The 24,719-nt window shown below is 36.0% G+C and overlaps 1 protein-coding gene across 14 annotated transcripts in view; it reads left to right on the forward strand.

Annotated features, from left to right (window-relative positions):
• Ndae1 (Na[+]-driven anion exchanger 1) overlaps positions 1-24,719 on the forward strand; it is a 192,292-nt gene that overhangs the window by 141,266 nt on the left and 26,307 nt on the right. For 4 of the 14 annotated variants that reach the window (XM_073971542.1, XM_073971541.1, XM_073971540.1 and 1 more), the window contains exons 2-8: positions 2,725-2,831; positions 9,517-9,651; positions 9,850-10,323; positions 18,066-18,297; positions 22,236-23,046; positions 23,111-23,245; positions 23,314-23,816. In XM_073971542.1, coding sequence (XP_073827643.1) covers positions 2,735-2,831; positions 9,517-9,651; positions 9,850-10,323; positions 18,066-18,297; positions 22,236-23,046; positions 23,111-23,245; positions 23,314-23,816 — 2,387 coding nt within the window. In that variant the 5' untranslated portion in view covers positions 2,725-2,734. Of the gene's footprint in view, positions 1-2,724; positions 2,832-9,516; positions 9,652-9,849; positions 10,324-14,373; positions 14,533-15,139; positions 15,260-16,975; positions 17,144-18,017; positions 18,298-22,235; positions 23,047-23,110; positions 23,246-23,313; positions 23,817-24,719 lie in introns of all 14 variants that reach the window. The other 10 variants (XM_073971537.1, XM_073971545.1, XM_073971535.1 and 7 more) reach the window with 5 other exon arrangements.

The raw sequence follows: 24,719 nt of genomic DNA on the forward strand, positions 1-24,719 counted from the left end.
AAATTAATTCCAAATCTCTTCTTTGTCGTTTATTGAGCTGAAAACTACTTATGAATTTGCCTGATAGAGAAGATCCATAGTTTTCAGCTTTTGGAGAAGCAAGAAAAACATATATCTTTACATTTAAAACTATGGATATATTCTAAATTTATGCCATGCTGTTTTACCCTCAGTATGAAACAGTTTCATATAAAAAATATTGCGAATGATAGATTATCTTGGAAAAACTTTGTAAAGGCCCTATGCTCCCCAAGGAGTTAATTAGAAATAAAGAAGATTGAACAGTTTCATAGCTTTCAGTTTTGTAAACACAAAAAAGCAAACCAAAAGCTGAGAACTATGAAATTGTTCGAAGCAAATAATTGCATTTAATCGAACAAATGCATATTTTTCATGTCTTTAAACTGAAAATTTTTAAGATATACGTTCCGTAGGTTATTCAGGAAGCTGAAAGAAAAGTAAAGCGTTGAAATATACAAAATTAGATTAACAAAACCGAGCAGTTTCATAGTTTTCAGCTTTGTCGAAGGTCAAACTAGAGTGGTTTCATTGGAATTTTTAGGCGTTCTTAAATAGTGTTCCCCAATACAGCAACTTCATATTACTCTAGTAGGGAACTCGACCCAATTATCCTTGGTTTCATGAAATTTTTTCAATGAAACGCATCGTAAACAATTTTGAAGGTTTAAGAAACCAACAGCTAACATTGCAGTTATACCAATATAAATCTTCCTTTAATGCAAAAACATCCACAAAAATGGGAAAATTTAAAATTTGAAAACTGTGAAACTTTTCCTTTTATCACAACCAATAACTAATTCAAACTTGTAATATTACCCTTAGAAATTAAATCTTTCTCATCCTATTTGAATAACAAATTTCCTTTTAAATTATTTGTGGCTCTATGAAATACATTCCAATCAAATTAGCCTATTCAAATATCCTTGCTTCCTCGTTCCATAAATAGCCCAACTATTGTCCATGAGATTTTCCACTTTGGAATTGTTTTTATGAATCATTACACACAAAGACTGTTCTGTTCCTCGTGTTGTGGTGGCTGGCTGTTTGTTATTGTTATGAAAATGCTAATCATTTGCAGTTTATGGATGGTTTTATGCAAATATGAGTATGCCTTTGCTCTTTTATCAGCAGCAGCAATGGAAGCGGTAGAATTATCATCACCACGACCACTGCCGCCGCCACTAGGCATCAATGAGGTCTCGTCATCAGCACACTCATAATCTGCATTACGTAGATCTTAGCAAATATGTACTAAAGTGAGGGTGGTGGTGTCCGGCATGTTTTTTGCTTCGACATGTCAATAAACATGTCTAAACAAGTTGAAATAATAATACAGGTTGATTATAAGTCTAATTCATTCAGATTTAATCGCTCAATATGAATGGCTTTTAAAAGCATGCTACTCAGACGAGCAGACACAGTTAGCCAATTAGGTGTAATGGAGGGACGATTACATACACGATATTACAAGAAAATGAAAATTCAACAAAAATAGGTATAAACCTTCAAGGGATTTAAAATCTGACAATTCATCAAAGGGGATATAAAAATACGTGAACAGTTATTAAACAATTTTTTGCAAATTTTTCCTTTTTTCGTGGAGACTCAACGAACGCATAGCAGTGGGAAAGATTTGGTTTTGTTTGCAAGTGAAGTTGTTCGAGTTTAGGTAGTGCCAAAGAAATTCTCGATCAGAGTGTTTCTTTGGACACTTATCTATTTGAGCGAGCAATTGACACTTGTTGAAAAACAAGGGAACTGATGAAGATTTGTGCGAGATCTAACACTATAGTCTTCCCTGCCTTACCCCCCAATTTTTCCCACTAATAAATTAAAGTTGTTTTAATAAAATATTAAAACAACTTAAGCCTGACTATTTTGAAAAGCAAAACAGAAGTCGTCATCCCAAATAAAAAACGCCAAACCACATAAATAAAAAAATATATACTGGTAATTAGTTGAATTTTGACACTTCAGAAATGGAAGCTATTTTAAGCTATTTTATTTAATTTGCCCTAAAAGATTGCTGAGATATACCGCCACCTATATTTCAATATCAATATTATTATTTCAATAGTTAATTAAAAATTGCTGATGAGCATAATTTTGGGCGGAATATTTAACTATTACTACGTTACGGGTTATTATTACAAATTGATTGTAGAATTAAAAATATCTAGAACGAAATATTTACAAAATATTACCGCATCTTGCTGCATTGTGTTATACCCAGTCCATTGAGTGACATTACTAATCGTATTGAAATTGATGACAACGTAACGCTAAGTGCCGAGGGTGTAACCGTTCATAATACCGGCAAATTAAACTCTTAACAGAGAAAATAAAAAACGTTAATTCATTTATGAATATTTCTGTTATTGTATAAAATTAACAACAAATAGCAATGTTTATATAATTTATTGCATCATTATACCCTCTAACACCTTATTCAGCCCTTGATAAGTAAAGTTTTTTTAATTCGTAGGACGTTAATGGTGCTATTGAGATTACATTTTATTTAAACAATTTACACTTAGTGTCGGGGTTTTTTAGTCATTAATTAATTATCGATATAGTAGATAATGTATTCGCAATGAGAAAAGTTTGTTTAAGTAATTAATGGGTGTTTTGCAATAATTAAATATTTATTATAACTTCAAACATAAATTAATTTGATATTTTTACGTCTTATTTTATTTACAGACCCTGGACCATGCATACTTCCAGCGGTGATGATGAGGCCTCTAAGGATCCTCGCATAATAGGCGATCAAGATTTTAGTCAACAATTTACAGAAAATGATTTTGAAGGTGAGTAAAACAAACAAAAAATATGTAAAAAATATACGGTAGAAAGATATTTCAATACGACGTTACTTGCAAGTTCTTGCTAGAAGAAATTTCTCCAGCAAAAACTTGCATGTTTTCAATGAAGAACAGCGAGTTATGTTTGGTTTACATTTACGAAATCCAATCGATTTCAACTATCAATTCCTTTGCGTATACGTCAAATGAAAACTTATCTGAAATCCATTGGATTTCATTTGACGTTTAAGCAATGAAATTGACAGCTGAAATCGGGTGGATTTCGTAAATGTAAACTTACTATTAACCGAGAACAAGTGAGTTAACAGACAACATTCTGTAACAATTTGTACAAATTGTTGCAAACTTTTGAGTAACCAGACAGACCTAATCTTATGGCTACAGAGTACAGTATTGTTGGAGTTTGTCCATGGAATGCAGTTCCGCACAATGATCAACACATACATATATTTAGCGCCATCTGTATAAGTAATACAGAAATATTTCGATAGTTTAAGATCGATAATGCATTTAACCCACATAAAGCCACTGGTCGTGTAAACGCCACTAAAAACGGTTGCAAAAATGTACGTAAAACTCGAATATTTTCGCAAATTTTTGTGTTTTTTTTTTTTTGCATTTTGTCTGTTATTTGTCGTTCCATGCTTCTATAGCTTCATTTGGCCTACGTGTTTCCACGCAATTCAAGCAATTCAAAAAACTCGAATTTTTTGTCATTTTCGACTTTTGATGAAAAATTTAAATATGCGATAAACATTTTATCAGTTACATTCATATAAAAGCTCTGTTCCAGATCAAAAAAGTTGTTACAATTTTTAGCACTTTTACACAAAATGCCCGTTCCAAAACCTGCAAGAAGCTACCATTTGTTACTACGATAACAATTTTTCCTTTGTGATATCAAAAAATTTATATGAAAATCGTTTACTACTTTTACAACTTTTACTACTTTTACCACTTTATAAAGTGCGGGAACAGGCCAAAAGTCAGGGATTTGTTAGGAATGATGTACGAGTATTTTCTCAGTCACAGGCGAAGGAATTGGCGTGTAAGAAGATATTACCCTTCAAAGTTTTCAGCACTTTTAAAAGAAGGCCCGATTGCAGGAAAACTACACGCTTTAGAGAAAAAAGTTAATGCTTAAAGTAAAAAAAAAGAAAAAAACAAAATTTTAAGTTTTCTCGCAAAAAAAATTCTCGGCGCTAAATGGATTAAGTAGTTATCGAAGTATCGAGAAATGAGGCCAGTTTAATAAAGATAGAGGCACAAGAAAGTTAAATATTCACGTTGCCATTGAGGAGGATGAATCTCAGTGAGAAGTTTTCCTTCTTGCGCCAGGAGCTCACAGCACTGGTTGCTTTCGGCAATGCTGATTGGAGTTTCATATTTCTTCCAATTGGGTCTTCAAGCATTTGAGAGCTTTTGGGTAGGCATTCAGTCCTTACTTACCCATTATTTTAACCCCTTGCGAGAAATAAGTAGTTGTTGTTGGCCACTAAAATAAGTAGTTAATCTTTAGTAACTAAAAGTCGTAACTATTTAAGAGGTCAAAAATAACTACTTATTTCTCGGAACATATTATGATTGTTCTACAACCATCCCAGACGGGACATGGAAAACTTCTTCTGTATCCCGACTTATATTAGCTCAATGATATGGGACCTACTGTCTATCGCCGAGTCCGAACGGCGTGTCTCAAGACATCAGTTGTGGAGAAGTTTTACATGGCTGAAATACTCAGGAAATATCGCCAACATTACACTGGTGGGTATTTTACCATCGTTGAAAATTTGATTTTACCTGGCCGGGGAATCGAACCGACGACCCTCAGCGTGCAAGACGGGTGTGTATTGCACCACGATGGCACCATTGTTAACATAATGGGTTATTAAATACATTTGTAATGAGTTTTTTTTTCTGGATGCAATTAGTTCTTCAAAATATTCAGCGCGGAACAATTGACTACTGAGAACCAATGATAAGCTCATGAGTAAGCAGAATAAATGGAATTAGAGCTAGGATGGCACGAGAGTGTGCATTGTAGATGTTTGAGATCTGTTTAAACTTTGCAAAAGGGATCTCACATCATGCTAAACTTGGGTGAGGGTTGAACTTTCTCTTCAAACATTTGTTGCAATCGAACTACAAGGACTGTCTTGTTGCCGGTATTAACTCTTGTTTTATCGACCACAACGTGTGTAGGAGCACTCAAAGCATACGAGTTTCACAAGCAGTTTACTCTCCACTCTTTTGCTTTATGTGGCTGTGTTAGCGAGTACTCCTTTTTGAAACATAAAGGTGGGAGTCAATGTTCGAAATTCGAAGTAGTATAACAAAAACAAAAAAAGTACTTTGCAGGAGTATAATCAGCTCGATTTTGAACGTATTTTGATCCAAGTCGAGCAAATCATATACGCTCTTATGCGAATGTCATAGAAAAATAGAATATACTCGATTTATTTTTTCACTCGCAGGAGTACATCCGCTGGTATTCGAGGAACATTCGAGCGAGTATTTCGAAGTTCTGGCAATCATCGCAATTGATCCCCACAGTTTGCACTCATCTAACACATTCTGTAGATTGTTTGAGCTTTCCAACCTAGGACCAAGGTCTGACATTCAAAGCTCTCAAGGTTTTTGTCGTCACAGTGAGATGGAGATCTCTCCAGAAAAAACGTGCTTACCAAATATTATTTTATCCGAGCCTTTAACTCCTATTGAGTATATGGAGTTATATATCTAAGTTGATCCCACGTCTATCATTTCGGCTGCTGTGTAACGTCTTCAGGTTTTCTTTGGTCTTCCAACCTTTCTTCCTTCTTGGCTGAACGAATTCCAGCGTAGAGCGTGTTTTGCAATATTGTTGCCGCAATGTCAATCCATTGCCATTTACATTTTCGGATTTCAGAAACCACATCCATCTGGTTTGCTTGGCGTAAGAGCTACGCGTTCGTTATTACACGCTGTCAAAATATGCTTAGAATCCGGCGATTGCAAACTTGTAGTCGTTCTTTAACGCCGTTGGTGACCTTCCACGTCGTACATTCATACAGCAATACAGATTTGACATTTGATTCGATTATTCTGAGCTTTGTTCGTAACTGTTGTTTCGCCAAATTGGTGCCAGCATTCCAAATGCTGCTTTAGCTTTAATAATTTTTGCTTCTACATATATTTCTGTGCCACCATCCAGATCCACCAAGCTTCCCAGATAACATATGCATAGCTTTGACCTCCTTCGTGTAATTATTGGTCGGTGTAGGTCTTAATAATCATTTTATTTTTGTTGAATTTATCTGTAGGCTTGTGCCTCTCAGTTGTGCGTCTCTGTTTGACAGTTGGCAAATGTCATATGCATAGACCAAATAATTCAAAAAATGCGACATTTATTCGCCATTGTATACCTTTTCGATCAAACGAAGTTAGTACGTCCTCGATGACATGCAAAAAAAAGATAGGGGGAGAAATCGACCTTGTCTCACTCTACTCACAACTTGAAAGGTTGAGACAATTTTCCTTTATACAAAACGTAGCCAGTTTAAGGCATTGTAGCTTTCTGTTATAATGTGCATAAGCCAAATGCAAACACGATTAATTCTGTCGAAAGCCTTTTCAAAATCGATCGAAAGTATATGTACCTCTGAATTAAATTCAACAGTCTTCCTTTTTAGCAACTTGTACAATTATGTCATCTTTCCATTCACTCGGAAAGGTCTCTTGCTCCTAGCCTTCAAATATCAAAGGAGGATGTCAGCACTAACTTTCAGCGGGTATACTATCTATTCGGTAGTTGCTTGATGGCAGAGGAGACTTCACTTATTGCGCGTATCCTTGAATTTATATCATAGATGGTGGGATCAAAATGGATATGATGTTGTTCAGAATTAATTTCAGCATTCAGAAGGCTTAAGTGTTGCATCCAGCGAGAATATTGATCTTGGTCATATTCTACGGGGTGTTGAAGAGGTGTATTGCGGTTTGCCAATTCTTTGGTGATCCTAAATACTGTACGGGAAGTCAACAATGCTTGCTGCCGTTTCTGCTTCATTTGCCAATTTATCAATATGGTTGCGTTTGACTGAGCGCTGCATCAGATTATGAAGGGATCGATATTCCAACGCTTACTTGGCTAATGTTGCGGGACTTATATTTTCCTTGTTGATAGCCTTGCGGAATTCTGACTGACATTAAGTTCAATACGCTTGTTGGGTCATGCTTCTTTTGCACGTTGATGATGCATTTTCGGAACAATTAGGTATTGCTGGTCTATGGACACCGTCGCTTCCATTGTCCTCTTTTGCTTGAATGGGAGGATGGTACCAACAGTTTTGCCGCTGGAGAAACCATATCGGCCTTTGCTCACAATTCGCAGTTTCTTTGCACATTTATTTGGTGATGGCAAACAATTCCTTCCTAATAAATGTTTCATTGTAGTTTCAAATAATTGTTTTCAGCTTAAAATAGGTATAACGATAAAGAAACTCCTCCTACAGATAAATATTCGCTTATATAGCGCAAAGTGTGTCCGCTAAATAGCGTATTCGCTAAAGTAGCGTGTGTCTTCGCTAGTACACATCGTTTTTATCTTCAGACAGTTATTCTTTACTTTGTTAGAGTCCGTTCCGCCTTGAATATTTTTAAAAAAAAATAATCTATTATTTTTCTTTTACTGTACATATGTTACGTTGCTATGGGTTATTTGGCTCATGCATCACCCAAATGTTTGTTGGGTACTTAAATTAATTTACAAACAACTAAGCCAATAAGACGCTTATTGGCTTAGTTTGTTCTAACCAAGTTCGACTAGATCTGAAATCAAAAATGAAGTAAACAAATAAAATATTTAATATTGTTATTAAATATATGTATGTATGAAATATGTCATATTGCTATTAAATAAACAATCCCTTAATTTTGTTATTATTTAACTATTAATGATATTTATAATTATTGTTCATAACAATTAACTACCAACGCATTTGTCACTTTAAATATATAGTTATTCATTAAATGTTTATTATTTATTTAGTTAATTTGCATGGCTGCTTGTATTTGCTTCAATTTTCAGTCATAGACAATTTGACGCCTATGAAGAATTCGGTCTCTTTTGTGGCTTTATTTTAGTTTTTACAGCTGTCATAGATAAACATAGGTACAAATATAAATGTTAGAAATGCTGTACGACAACAAGCAATCATATAAACAATATTTGTACTATGTTTATCTGGTGATTAGATTTCGGTTGGTTGGTTGGTTTGTTTGGGTGATTGTAGCCGATAACCCAGTAAACAAATTAGATAGAATTAGATTGGGGAAAATAAATAATAATAAGTAAAAATAAGGCAAATGAATTTTCATTGTCCATTAAAAATAATAATAAAATAGTAATAATAATAGTAATAAATAAACAATAAAAATATTTATAATAACAATAATAATAATAACAACATAGTAACAATAAAAAGAACAATAATGATAATAAAAACAATTAAAATACATAAAATGTAGACAAAATAATAATAATAATAATAATAATAATAATATCAATAATTAAAACCAACTGTATAAAATACCCTACTGACAAGCGCCACCTATATTTCAATTGTATTACGTGTCTTAGATGTTATTATTAAATAGTATAAATTGGAACTTTGCATACTTTTAGGAGCCATTATATACAAAGTATAAAGTAAAGTATTTAATGCCGGCTTTGAGCTGAAATTAGAATCTAATATTACTAATGTTTTTGTAAAATCTTTGTAAATTCCTAATTTGACTTAATTTTATTATCACAGCGTACATTGACTTCCCCTTCATTCCTTCTATATTGAGTCACCATGTTTTCCTGATACCTTAAAAGCTGTACAGTTTTTATGGTCATGTAAATTATGACACATTTACAACGGAATGACAAAACAAATCATTTCCCACACTCATCATGGAAAGCTGTGGTTGCAAACAAGTCAGTGTTTATTTCCTCAACAACAACAAAACTAAATTCGTTTTAAGTGTCGACATAATTACTTGTAATTAATTTCAATAATTTTGATTGACAGTTTAGATATTTTTATGAAAACCTACTGGCTTCGTGTGTGGCAAAAGTATAGCAAATATTTCTTTAAAAAAAGGTCTAAAATATTTAAAAATTTTAACAAATGCTATGCATTTAAAATCAACTTCTTCCTCCCTCCTCTGTATCTAGAATACAAATTTCAAGGCTATAGCCGAATAAACTGGCCCACCAATGACCAAATTAATTAAATATTTTGTCAATGGTTGTTTTGAAATGTTAATGAAAAATACCACGCAACAATTTCATTCACGCATAATTGTTTGGACAGTTAAGTGATCGAAAAGTGTGTCGGCATACGCAGTTTAATTTAGTTTGACCCGAGGCGGTTAGAATGAATTTTAATACAAGTTTGTTTATGGCAACAGAAAAACAACAACAAGAACTTAATTACAAAATGTTAGATAGCTGGCACTTGATCCATACAACTTGAATCCAAAAATCTAAGGGTTAAGGTAAAGAAGGGCATCCATATTTACCTTTATCCCCTTTTAATAATCTTTTATTTAATTGAATAATTTTTAAGTATTTTTTATATAAATCCTCATAAAAGATGGTTGTGAAAACTAATATCTATAATTTTCTAAACATTTTTTGCAGGACACCGGGCCCACTCAGTCTATGTAGGTGTACCCTTACCTGGTGGCCGTCGCCATTCCCAAAGAAGACGTAAACACCACCATGGCAAAAGTGATAGCAGCGGTGATGAGAGACAACCAGAAATTGAAAGACCGGGTAAGTCAAAATAAAAATTAATTTCACTTAAAACAATTCGCCAAAACAATAAATTTCCCAACAAAACTGGCCATGGACATGCAACGCCGAATGGGCCTGGCCACAATTCAAAATTAAATGACAAACACTCAACTAAACTTCTAAACATGAACAAAATAACAAAAAAATCTCTTCTCTTTCTCTCTCCCTGCCCCACAGTTACCCCACCCGCACAACGGGTACAATTCATTTTGGGTGAAGATGCCGATGACGGAACACACGTCTCACATCCACTCTTCTCCGAATACCTAACTTTGGTTAAGGAAGGCGACGAAATCGAATGGAAAGAAACAGCCAGATGGATTAAATTCGAAGAAGATGTTGAAGAAGGTGGTAATCGTTGGTCTAAACCACATGTGGCCACATTGTCGCTACACTCACTGTTCGAATTGAGAACCCTGCTGTTAAACGGCTCTGTGATATTGGACATGGAGGCTAACACATTGGAACTGATAGCCGATTTAGTTTGTGAAAATATGGTAAATGCCCGCACATTACCAGCCGACTCAAGGGATAAAGTTAAGGATGCACTGCTGCGGCGTCATCGTCATCAACATGAATACAATAAAAAGACAAAGCTACCAATTATACGTTCACTGGCCGATATTGGACGTAATCATTCATCATCGAAAAGTAAGTTTGTTTTGGAAAAAATGGATTACAAGTAAATCTCATTAAATATTGTAATTATAATTAAACCATAAACATTTTAATATCAAATCAAAGCACAAAGGGAGAAGTTTTATAACACTGCAAAAAGGATCACATCTTTACTATAAATATATTTACATTAGAACTTTTTGCCGAGTTAGCATCCGTTGACATTTTAAACCCATTGAATTTAATAATTTGAGTACAGCGCAAACGTACTTTTAGAAAGCTCTTTTTTAAGTCAACTTATCACAATAAGTAATTTAAGATCCTCCACCCTTTGATCTCAGTGGAATAATGACTTCTCTCTTTGTGTTCATCCCATTCCCCCATTGCCATAACATTTGAAAAGATTTCATCTCTGTTTAAAGTCATTTTGTAATGTAAACATTAGCGAGAGAGTAAGTAAGTAATATATTCTTGCTCTCTACACTATGTTATGTCTATTTTATTGTCTTTGATTATATTTCTTTCATCATTAACATTTCTATCCCATAATCTCACATCAAGCCAAGAAAGTCGTCTTTCAGAGCCCCTTAACATGTTTGTAAACGTATGTTTAACTCATGGATATATGGAAATTAGTAGACAACGTAACGTAATGTATTCGTAATTGCAGTTTAGAGTTTGTAGTTATTGGTAATGTATCATTTACACTATGTAACATAAGACTTATACTAACAATATATACATATGTATATATATTAAAGTATTTACAATGGTACTGATCGGGTTCGGGTAAAAAGAAAGATTAGACGAAAAACGAAGTCATCTACTATAGAGTAGACAAAAAACGATGACATCTACTATAGAGTAGGCGAAAAACGAAGTCATTTACTATAGAGTAAAGGACAAACGAAGTCATATACTATAGAGTAGACGAAAAACGATGACATCTACTATAGAGTAGACGAAAAACGAAGTCATTTACTATAGAGTAAAGAACAAACGAAGTCATCTACTATAGAGTAGACGAAAAACGAAGTCATCTACTATAGAGTAGACGAAAAACGAAGTCATTTACTATAGAGTAAAGGACAAACCAAGTCATCTACTATAGGTTAGTCGAAAAACGAAGTCATATATTATAGAGTAGACGAAAAACGATGACATCTACTATTGAGTAGACGAAAAACGAAGTCATTTACTATAGAGTAGACGAAAAACAATGACATCTACTATAGAGAAGACGAAAAACGAAGTCATTTACTATAGAGTAAAGGACAAACGAAGTCATCTACTATAGATTGGTCGAACAACGAAGTCATCTAGTATAGAGTAGACGAAAAACGAACCCATCTATAGAGGAGATGAAAAACGAAGTCATTTACTATAGAGTAAAGGACAAACCAAGTCATCTACTATAGATTAGTCGAAAAACGAAGTCATATACTATAGAGTAGACGAAAAACGATGACATCTACTATTGAGTAGACGAAAAAAGAAGTCATTTACTATAGAGTAGACGAAAAACAATGACATCTAATATAGAGAAGACGAAAAACGAAGTCATTTACTATAGAGTAAAGGACAAACGAAATCATCTACTATAGAGTAGACGAAAAACGAAGTCATTTACTATAGAGTAAAGGACAAACGAAGTCATCAACTATAGAGTAGACGAAAAACGAAGTCATTTACTATAGAGTAGACGAAAAACGATGACATCTACTATAGAGTAGACGAAAAACGAAGTCATTTACTATAGAGTAAAGGACAAACGAAGTCATATACTATAGAGTAGACGAAAAACGAAGTCATTTACTATAGAGTAGACGAAAAACGATGACATCTACTATAGAGTAGACGAAAAACGAAGTCATTTACTATAGAGTAAAGAACAAACGAAGTCATTTACTATAGAGTAGACGAAAAACGAAGTCATTTACTATAGAGTAGACGAAAAACGATGACATCTACTATAGATTAGACGAAAAACGAAGTCATTTACTATAGAGTAAAGGACAAACGAAGTCATCTACTATAGAGTAGACGAAAAACGAAGTCATTTACTATAGAGTAGACGAAAAACGAAGTCATTTACTATAGAGTAGACGAAAAACGATGACATCTACTATAGAGTAGACGAAAAACTAAGTCCTTTACTATAGAGTAGACAAAAAACGATGACATCTACTATAGAGTAGACAAAAAACGATGACATCTACTATAGAGTAGACGAAAAACGAAGTCATTTACTATAGAGTAAAGGACAAACGAAGTCATATACTATAGAGTAGACGAAAAACGATGACATCTACTATAGAGAAGACGAGAAACGAAGTCATTTACTATAGAGTAAAGGACAAACGAAGTCATCTACTATAGAGTAGACGAAAAACGATGACATCTGCTATAGAGTAGACGAAAAACGAAGTAATTTACTATAGAGTAAAGGACAAACGAAGTCATCTACTATAGAGTAGACGAAAAACGAAGTCATTTACTATAGAGTATACGAAAAACGATGACATCTACTATAGAGTAGACGAAAAACGAAGTCATTTACTATAGAGTAAAGGACAAACGAAGTCATCTACTATAGAGTAGACGAAAAACGAAGTCATTTACTATGGAGTAAATAAAAACGATGACATCTACTATACATTAGACGAAAAACGAAGTCATTTACTAAAGAGTAGACGAAAAACGATAGCATCTACTATAGAGTAGACGAAAAACGAAGTCATTTACTATAGAGTAGACGACAAACGATGACATCTACTATAGAGTAGACGAAAACCGAAGTCATTTACTATAGAGTAGAGAAAAACGATAGCATCTACTATAGAGTAGACGAAAAACGAAGTCATTTACTATAGAGTAGACGACAAACGATGACATCTACTATAGAGTAGACGAAAAACGAAGTCATCAACTATAGAGTAGACGAAAAACGAAGTCATTTACTATAGAGTAGACGACAAACCATGACATCTACTATAGAATAGACGAAAAACGAAGTCATCTACTATAGAGTAGACGAAAAACGAAGTCATCTACTGTAGAGTAGATGACATACGAAGTCATTTACTAAAAACGAAGTCATCTGCTACAGAGTAAATGACATGCGAAGTCATTTACTATAGAGTAAAGAACAAACGAAGTCATTTACTATAGAGTAGACGAAAAACGAAGTCATTTGCTATAGAGTAGACGAAAAACGAAGTCATCTGCTATAGAGTAAATGACATACGAAGTCATTTACTATAGAGTAAAGAACAAGCGAAGTCATCTACTTTAGCGTAGACGGAAAACGAAGTCATTTTCTATATAGTAGACGAAAAAAAGTCAGAGTAGATGACATACGAAGTCATATACTACAGAGCGAAGGACAAACGAAGTCATCTACTATAGAGTAGCCGTAGAACGAAGTCATCTAGTGTAAGGTAGACAAAAACCGAAGTCATTTACTATAGAGTAGACGAAAAACGAAGTAATCTACTATAGAGTAGACGAAAAACGAATGCATGTCCTATAGAGTCCTCTAGAGTAAAAGACAAACGAAGTTATGTACTATAGAGTAGGTTACATACGAAGTCATTCCTTCAGAGTAAGGCACAAACGAAGTCGTTTATTATAGAGTATGCGAAATACGAAGACATCTACTATACTGTAGATTACATAATAAGACACACAACGTTAATTACTATGTCCCGGTCCACACTAGCGTGAATTTTATTAAAAAATTTCATAAAATTAGGCGTTCTTAAATCGAATTTCCCACTACAGCAATTTTATGATTTTACTCTACTCTGGAAGTCGATCTAGAGACGCATAATTTCATGCACATTTTTCAATGAAATACCTCTAGTGTCGACCGGGACCATGGAAGACGAGACAAATTAACCACATTTCCTCTTAAAGAAGTTATATATGTTGCTATATTTTGAGAAAAAAAAGTTAATCACTTTTGTTACATAGTGTAAACATACGTATATAGAAATTTTAATAACAGGGTTTATTTTCAAAACTTATACACACACACTAACACTCGTAACTGAATACTAATCAAATGTTAATATGTATAAGATTTACATGCCTCTACCAACTCATTGCATGTGAATGTGTCCTCAACAGGACTTGATGGCAGCAATTTACTCTATGCATCATCGACGACGACAACAACGCCTTCTTATTATGCCACTAGTAAGGATCAGCGTGGTTGTTATCTTGCTGTGCCCACCACAGGTAGAGCCAATTTGTTGTTATTCTCTCTCTGATTTCCCAAAATCCTTGTAAAATTCTTTTGCTTGAGTTAATCATTATCCATCCATCATTATTTGATGGGTAAACAATACACATTATTGTTGTTGTTGTTGCTGTGTTAACGTTCAAAATTTATTTTTTGGTAAATTTGTATACATAGAGAAATTTCCATACAACAACAATCAATGCAGAAGCAACAGCAGAGTACTTAGCTATCAAGTGTAGCACCTGTAAAAAGTGTAGCACCTTGCATACCTAGAAAAACCAACACCCACCACCAGAAGGGATAATAAATGAACATAATTTCCCTTAAACAGGTTCTAGGGGTGTTAAAGTAGGCTAGTTTTTTTCCACATCACAACAAGCCATCTTTGCCATTTCTCACATTCACCACCAGCAGCAATAGCAGCACATTTTCCTTTTCCTGTCATAAATCAAATTTTCTAAAATCATTACCTCATGCCCTTGCCCTTTCACAAGACAAAATAAAAAAAGAAACAAGAAAATTGTAAAGAAAAACCACAAATTGTATTTATTTACAAATATGCTTCCTTCCTTCCTTCCGTAATTATTATTATTAACTTAATAGCTGAACTTGGTCATATTGGTGTAACCACTTGGTTTCATGCCGGCTCCTCACATTCTCCGCATGGCTCCACCTCACATGGATACTCATCATCATCGTCGAACAAACAACGTAAAGAAGAAGGTTTTGATGGTGTTTTTGTCTCTCTTTTGTGATGAAAAATAATCTTAGCAATTTAAAAACAAAATGTGTTTACTCTCTTTTTCCCCTTTAATCTAAAAAACACACACACTTTGTCACATCTAAACATGTTTCTCTTTAGTGATAGAAGAGACTATTTTTAAATATTTTTTCTCTGAATTCACATTCAAAAATCTGTTGTGTGCTACAACTTTCACTTCTTATTTTTTCATCTCTTTATCCATGTTGTTAAAATAATTGTGTGCTGAGTATAATTCCCATTTTTCTAATTTGTTCTCTTTATTATATCACTGGTTGCAAAAATTCATTTATATTTCTACCCTAATATATATAAAAATTATAAGATATGTGGGTCATTTCACACATATCAAATAAGTTTTAAATGAGCGTAAATTTATTGTTAATATCCTAAACTATTTATGATTCACAATAAAAAGATATAAGGACAGGGAGTCGTGGGCAACAAAGTCATCTCTATCTAGAAATATTCATACATATTTACGAATGGGTAATGCAAAAAAAAATTGAAGTTAAAAAAGTCATCTACGATCAAACTACGATGAAGTCATCTAGACTACAAGTCATCAATGACTTTCATGTTATCTATGACTTTCAACTCATCTATGACTTTCAAGTCATCTATGACTTTCAACTCATCTATGACTTTCAAGTCATCTATGACTTTCATGTCATCTATAACTTTCAAGTCATCTATGACTTTCAAGTCATCTATGACTTTCAAGTCATCTATGACTTTCAAGTCATCTATGACTTTCAAGTCATCTATGACTTTCAAGTCATCTATGACTTTCAAGTCATCTATGACTTTCAAGTCATCTATGACTTTCAAGTCATCTATGACTTTCAAGTCATCTATGACTTTCAAGTCATCTATGACTTTCAAGTCATCTATGACTTTCAAGTCATCTATGACTTTCATGTCATCTATGGCTTTCAAGTCATCTATGACTTTTAAGTCATCTATGACTTTCAAGTCATCTATGACTTTCAAGTCATCTAAGACTTTCAAGTCATCTATCTGACTTTCAAGTCATCTAAGACTTTCAAGTCATCTATCTGACTTTCAAGTCATCTGTGACTTTCAAGTCATCTGTGGCTTACAAGTCATCTGTGACTTACATGTCATCAGTGACTCAGAAGTTATCTATGACTAATAGTGTAAATAATATATGATCTATTATAAAAATGAAAGATCATACACAGGTCTACTGAAATTACAACCCCTTCTGAAGGGTTTCTAGACAAGAGATTATTCTACCGGTCTTCTAGGCCTACTATAAGTTGTCAATAGTATTCTATAGGTCCCATAAAAAAAGACCTTCCACAGTTGCTCCAATATGAAAACCCCATTTGATAGTTCTTCAAACAAAGATATGCTTCTACAGGACTTTAAAAATTTGAGGATCTCCGGTAGGTCCTCCTGCCAGACTTCTATGGAAGACTTTTTTTGACAAAGAATTCCTTCTTTAGATCTTCTATATCAATAGAAGATCTTCAGCTGACGCTCTATGAACAAGATAAATACCTTATAGGAATCTTCAGTTAAAAGACTTCTTAATCTTCTTCTATCGATATAACAAAATGTCACAATTTTTGGCAATGTTTCCTTTCCTTTTTTCCATCTTTCTTTTTATGTCTCTATCTAACTTTTTTCTATTAAAACTGAATCAATTCTAGTGGAAGAGCATCAAAGCGCTGCATCGACACCGGGTTTACTGACAGCAACATCGCCTAATTCCGTTACAACCACTAATGGTTCAAATGGAAATAAAAGCGATGATCATACCATGGGTGGACGTTTCTTAACCGTACCAAAAAGTCTCAAGACTCATATTTTAACAAATGGTAAACAATTTTTTGGCAAATGATGAAATTTAAAAGACGTTTAAATTGTTTTTGGAATTAGTAGAAATTTACACTATGAAACAACTATTACATTTGAAGCCTGTTATCATGATTGATGTTACTCAGGAAAGAAATGCGTTTGAATATACTATAACGCACTCAAGTTAAAGCCGTGCTACATCAAATAGATCAGTAGCGAGTAATTATCATGAAAATGGGCCCTAATGTAAACATAGCCTAAATATACTGTTTAATGTAAACACAATTTTAACTTGAGTATGAAATTTATAGGTTATGTTTTGAATATGATTCTCTTCCCGAATTGGTTCCCAAATAAATAAAAAATTTAACACCCAAACAATGCATGAAGAATGATATTTTTTAAGTCTCTAATTGTTATTGTAAAATAAAAGCTCTCTCACTTCTTCAATTGTCTTACACTCCCATAGATCTCTCATGACATATTTGGACAGTGAAATTGTCAAACCACTATCAACAAAATATCACTCTCATTTTCTCCCAACTGCGCAGCACAATCAAACTCTCTTACTTCACGCTCACAAAACACTTACTTTTAAGCAATACATATGTAAATGTGCGTTCAATTCACATCACAACCCCTAAAAGCATGCACTACTTTTGTTTTATTTTGTAGAGATTTTTATTTTTATTAATTTTTTGAATTTATTTTTTTTTATAAAATTTTCTTTTATGATTTCTCCACAACTGTAATCCACAATCCTCTTTGCACTTGCACTCTTCTCTGTTATTTTATTTGAAATCTTTTTTGATTTGTAATTTGGTGTTGTTCGGTAATGTTGTTAAATTTTTTAATGTAAAAATTTTGAATTTTCAAAAACAAAAAACCTTAAAGAAAAAGCTAAACAATTACGTAAAAATAATAAAATGCCTGTTATAACAGAGGACATGATCAAGAGTCCAAGCAGTCAATCGATGCAGAGGAATAGCAGTGGCAATGATCTCAGCGATCATCGAGCCAATATGAATTTCATGAGGAAAATCCCACCTGGTGCAGAGGCCAGCAACATTTTGGTGGGTGAAGTTGATTTTCTACAAAAACCATTGGCCGGTTTTATACGTTTGAAAGATGCCGCCGTTATGGGTGATCTCACAGAAGTTCCGGTACCAACGAGGTAAGTGGTATGCTTTAGAAAATAATAAGAAAAAACGCAACAGAAGAAAAAATAGTACCCACAACAAAATACAAATGAATTCATGTAGTAAATGACCAAAGAAGTCACACACTTCGCCATCGATGACTCAAGAAGACATATACTGAAGGGTAGATGATTCAAGAAGTCATTTAAATTAGTTTAGATTATCCAAAAAGTACTTGAGAGTAGATTACGACGTCATCTACATTAGCGTCGATGACCCACGAAGTCATCTACATTAGCGTCGATGACCCACGAAGTCATCTACATTAGCGTAGTGACCCACGAAGTCATCTACATTAGCGTGGATGACCCACGAAGTCATCCACATTAGCGTAAATGACCCACGAAGTCAGCTACATTAGCGTAGATGACCCACGAAGTCATCCACATTAGCGTAGACGTACCACGAAGTCATCTACATTAGCATATATAAACGTCGAAGTCATCTACACTAGCGTAGATGACTCACGATGTCATCTACATTAGGGTAGATGACCCACGAAGTCATCTACATTAGCGTAGATGACCCACGAAGTCATCTACATTAGCGTTTATGAACCTTGAAGTCATATACATTAGCGCAGATGACCCCCGAGGTCATCCACATTAGCGTATATGACCCACGAAGTCATCTACATTAGCGTAGGTGACCCACAAAGTCATTTACATTAGCGTTGATGACCGACGAAGTCATCTACATTAGCGTAGGAGACCCACAAAGTCATCCACATCAGTGTAGGTGACCCACGAAGTCATCCACATTAGCGTAGACGACCCATGAAGTCATCTACATTAGCATATGAACGTCGAAGTAATCTGCATCAGTGTAGATGACCCACGAAGTCATCCATATTAACGTAGATGACCCACGAAGTCATCCACATTAGCATAGATTATCCACGAAGTCATCCACATTAGCGTTGATGACCCACGAAGTAACAACATTAGCGTAGATGACCCACGAAGTCATCTACATTAGCGTAGATGACCCACGAAGTCATCTACATTAGCGTAGATGACCCACGAAGTCATCTACACTAGAGTATATGACCCACGAAGTCATCAACATTAGCGTAGATGACCCACGAAGTCATCTACATTAGCGTGGATGATCCGCGAAGTCATCTACATTAGCGTAGATGACCCTCGAAGTTATCCACATTAGCGTAGATGACCCTCGAAGTCATCTACATTAGCGTAGATGACCCACGAAGTCATCTACATTAGCGTGGGTGACCCACGAAGTCATCTACATTAGAGTAGGTGACCCACGAAGTCATCAACATTAGCATAGATGACCCACGAAGTCATCAACAGTAGCGTAGATGAGCCACGAAGTCATCAACATTAGCGTAGATGGCCCACGAAGTCATCTACATTAGCGTAGATGACCCACGAAGTCATCTATATTACCGCAGATGGCCCACGAAGTCATCTACATTAGCGTGGGTGACCCACGAAGTCATCTACATTAGAGTAGGTGACCCACGAAGTCATCAACATTAGCATAGATGACCGACGAAGTCATCTACATTAGCGTAGGAGACCCACAAAGTCATCCACATCAGTGTAGGTGACCCACGAAGTCATCCACATTAGCGTAGACGACCCATGAAGTCATCTACATTAGCATATGAACGTCGAAGTAATCTGCATCAGTGTAGATGACCCACGAAGTCATCCATATTAACGTAGATGACCCACGAAGTCATCCACATTAGCATAGATTATCCACGAAGTCATCCACATTAGCGTTGATGACCCACGAAGTAACAACATTAGCGTAGATGACCCACGAAGTCATCTACATTAGCGTAGATGACCCACGAAGTCATCCACATTAGCGTAGATGACCCACGAAGTCATCTATATTACCGCAGATGGCCCACGAAGTCATCTACATTAGCGTGGGTGACCCACGAAGTCATCTACATTAGCGTAGGTGACCCACAAAGTCATTTACATTAGCGTTGATGACCGACGAAGTCATCTACATTAGCGTAGGAGACCCACAAAGTCATCCACATCAGTGTAGGTGACCCACGAAGTCATCCACATTAGCGTAGACGACCCATGAAGTCATCTACATTAGCATATGAACGTCGAAGTAATCTGCATCAGTGTAGATGACCCACGAAGTCATCCATATTAACGTAGATGACCCACGAAGTCATCCACATTAGCATAGATTATCCACGAAGTCATCCACATTAGCGTTGATGACCCACGAAGTAACAACATTAGCGTAGATGACCCACGAAGTCATCTACATTAGCGTAGATGACCCACGAAGTCATCTACATTAGCGTAGATGACCCACGAAGTCATCTACACTAGAGTATATGACCCACGAAGTCATCAACATTAGCGTAGATGACCCACGAAGTCATCTACATTAGCGTGGATGATCCGCGAAGTCATCTACATTAGCGTAGATGACCCTCGAAGTTATCCACATTAGCGTAGATGACCCTCGAAGTCATCTACATTAGCGTAGATGACCCACGAAGTCATCTACATTAGCGTGGGTGACCCACGAAGTCATCTACATTAGAGTAGGTGACCCACGAAGTCATCAACATTAGCATAGATGACCCACGAAGTCATCAACAGTAGCGTAGATGAGCCACGAAGTCATCAACATTAGCGTAGATGGCCCACGAAGTCATCTACATTAGCGTAGATGACCCACGAAGTCATCTATATTACCGCAGATGGCCCACGAAGTCATCTACATTAGCGTGGGTGACCCACGAAGTCATCTACATTAGAGTAGGTGACCCACGAAGTCATCAACATTAGCATAGATGACCCACGAAGTCATCAACATTAGCGTAGATGACCCACGAAGTCATCTACATTCGAGGGTCATCTACGCTAATGTGGATGACTTTGTGGGTCATCTACATTAGCGTAGATGACCAAGGAAGTCATCTACATTAGCGTAGATGACCCACGAAGTCATCTACATTAGCGTGGGTGACCCACGAAGTCATCTACATTAGAGTAGGTGACCCACGAAGTCATCAACATTAGCATAGATGACCCACGAAGTCATCAACAGTAGCGTAGATGAGCCACGAAGTCATCAACATTAGCGTAGATGACCCACGAAGTCATCTACATTAGCGTTGATGACCCACGAAGTCATCAACAGTAGCGTAGATGAACCTCGAAGTCATCTGCATTAGCATAGATGACCCACGAAGTCATCAACATTAGCGTTGATGACCCACGAAGTCATCCACATTAGCGTAGATGATCCACGAAGCCATCTACATTAGCGTAGATGACCCACGAAGTCATCCACATTAGCGCAGATGACCCACAAAGTCATCTACATTAGCGCAGATGACCCACAAAGCCATATACATTAGCGTATATGACCCACGAAGTCATCAACATTAGCTAAGATGACCCTACTTTAGCGTAGATGACACACGAAGTCATGTACTTTAACGTAGATGACCCACGACGTCATCCACATCAGCGTAGATGACCCACGTAGTCATCCACATTAGCGTAGGTGACCCACAAAGGTCATCTAAATTAGCGTAGATGACCCACAAAATCATCTACCTTAGTGTAGATGACTCGCGTAGATGAAGTCAACGAAGTCAGTTTAATTAGCGTAGATAATATAAATATTTGTATTTTTTTTAGCCTTATGGCTTGGAGTATTTGTAATTATAGGATTATATTATATACCTAGTTTTATATGCACTCTGAGTAGTGATAACATACACATATGTAATATAATGTAATTCATTTAAATTGGCCCGATGGCTTAGAATTATTGTAAAGTTGATAAATAAATAAAAAATAAATAACCTAGATTCAGAATTTCTTTTAATCACCGATAGAACTTTCAATATTTTAATCCTCTCTCTTCTCACTCTCTCTCTCACTTACAGATTCATTTTTATTCTCTTGGGTCCTCCCGGTAGTCAAAGTAATTTCCATGAAATTGGTCGTGCCATGGCCACCCTAATGTCTGATGAAATATTCCACGAAGTTGCATATCGTGCACGTAAACGTGATCACCTCCTAGCTGGTGTTGATGAATTCTTAGATGCAGTTACCGTACTGCCACCCGGTGAATGGGATCCTGCAATTCGTATTGAACCACCTGCAGCGGTACCATCACAAGAGGTACGTAAACGCCCACCAGAAGCACCCAAAGAAGAAATCGACGAAGAAGAGTTGGAAGCCCAAATACGCAAAGAAACTGGTTTATCAAGATCTGGTCGCTTATTCGGTGGCCTGATCAATGACGTAAAGCGTAAAGCACCATTTTATTTATCCGATTTTACCGAAGCATTCTCGATGCAATGTATTGCCTCGTGGATCTTTTTGTACTTTGCTTGCCTCTCGCCCATCATCACCTTTGGCGGTTTGCTGTCACAGGCAACGGGTAAAAATATGGCTGCCATGGAATCGCTGGTATCCGGCTTTGTTTGTGGTATAGGCTATGGCTTCTTTTCGGGACAACCTTTAACAATTTTGGGTTCAACGGGTCCGGTGCTGGTGTTCGAAACAATTGTCTATGATTTTTGTCTAAAACAAGGCTGGGATTATATGACATTCCGGTTTTGGATTGGCACATGGATTGCTGTGATTCTGTTGATCTTGACAGCTGTGGATGCCAGTGCTTTGGTGTGCTATATTACCCGGTTCACAGAGGAGAATTTCGCCACACTTATAGCATTTATATTTATAATAAAGGTAAGTCCATAAACAAGTTAGAAATGGCGCCCAACCTAAATCCATCACTCTCTTTAATCTTTAGGCTGTTGAAAATGTTTTGAAAATTGGCAAAACATTTCCAGTTCACAATGACATATATGATTGTGTGTGTACGCCGCCGACGGGCAGTAATTCCACAATTTTGGAATATGCCAAATTTAGTAAAGATTATTGTTTGGTAAGTCCTGAGCACCCGATTATTTGATCTTAAAGCGATATTGATTTCCTCCTCTTTCCTCATTGCAGGCCAACAATGGCACTCTAGTCGGCGTTGATTGTGAACATCCTGATACCTCAAATGTATTCCTAATGTCTGTGTTATTATTTATTGGTACCTTTATAATCTCGACCATTTTGAAAGATTTCAAAACGGCACGATTCTTCCCCACTGTTGTACGCCAGTACATCAGCGATTTCTCGGTCATCATTGCCATTGTCAGTATGTCTGCCTTTGACTACTTCATGCGCGTTGAAACTCCCAAATTGGAGGTGCCACACGAGCTGAAACCCACCTTGCCGACACGTGATTGGATTATCCCGCCCTTCTCCGAAAAGAATCCTACATGGTCGATATTTGCTGCCGTCTTCCCCGCGCTGTTGGGTACAATTCTCATCTTTATGGATCAACAAATTACCGCTGTCATTGTCAATCGTAAAGAGAATAAGTTGCGCAAGGGTTGCGGCTATCACTTGGATTTGTTTGTATTGTCAATTTTGATACAAATTTGCAGCGCTATGGGTTTGCCATGGTAAGTAAACTAGTAGGAATATTTTTATAGAATTCTGGAACGGAGTCGTCTGATGCAGAACGGGTGGTCTGGGCCCCCGAAGTTAAATTTTTTTCATACGCTTTTCGAACACCTACTCTGTAGTAAATGACTTTGTGAGTCATCTACTCTGTAGTAGATGACTTCGTGAGTCATCTGCACTATAGTAGATGACTTCGTGAGTCAAATACTATATAGTAGATGACTTCGTGAGTCAACTATTCAATAGTAGATGACTTCGTGATTCATCTACTCTGTAGTAGATGACTTCGTGAGCCATCTACTCTATAGTAGATGACTTCGTGAGTCAACTATTCACTAGTAGATGACTTCGTGAGTCATCTACTCAATAGTAGATGACTTCGTGAGCCATCTACTCTATAGTAGATGACTTCGTGAGTCATCTACTCTATAGTAGATGACTTCGTGAGTCATCTACTCTATAGTCGATGACTTCGTGAGTCATATACCATACAGTGGTAGTGACTTCGTGAGTCATATACTCTATAGTAGATGACTTCGTGAGTCACATACTCTCTAGTATATGACTTCATGAGTCATATACTCTATAGTAGATGACTTCGTGAGTCAACTATTCAATAGTAGATGACTTCGTGATTCATCTACTCTATAGTAGATGACTTCGTGAGCCATCTACTCTATAGTAGATGACTTCGTGAGTCAACTATTCAATAGTAGATGACTTCGTGAGTCATCTACTCAATAGTAGATGACTTCGTGAGCCATCTACTCTATAGTAGATGACTTCGTGAGTCATCTACTCTATAGTAGATGACTTCTTGAGTCATATACCCTACAGTGGTAGTGACTTCGTGAGTCATATACTCTATAGTAGATGACTTCGTGAGTCACATACTCTCTAGT

The sequence above is a fragment of the Musca autumnalis genome, unplaced genomic scaffold (assembly GCF_047663935.1).
Source record: "Musca autumnalis isolate F117 unplaced genomic scaffold, ASM4766393v1 scaffold_2, whole genome shotgun sequence".
In the NCBI taxonomy this organism is placed as follows: Eukaryota; Metazoa; Arthropoda; class Insecta; order Diptera; family Muscidae; genus Musca; species Musca autumnalis.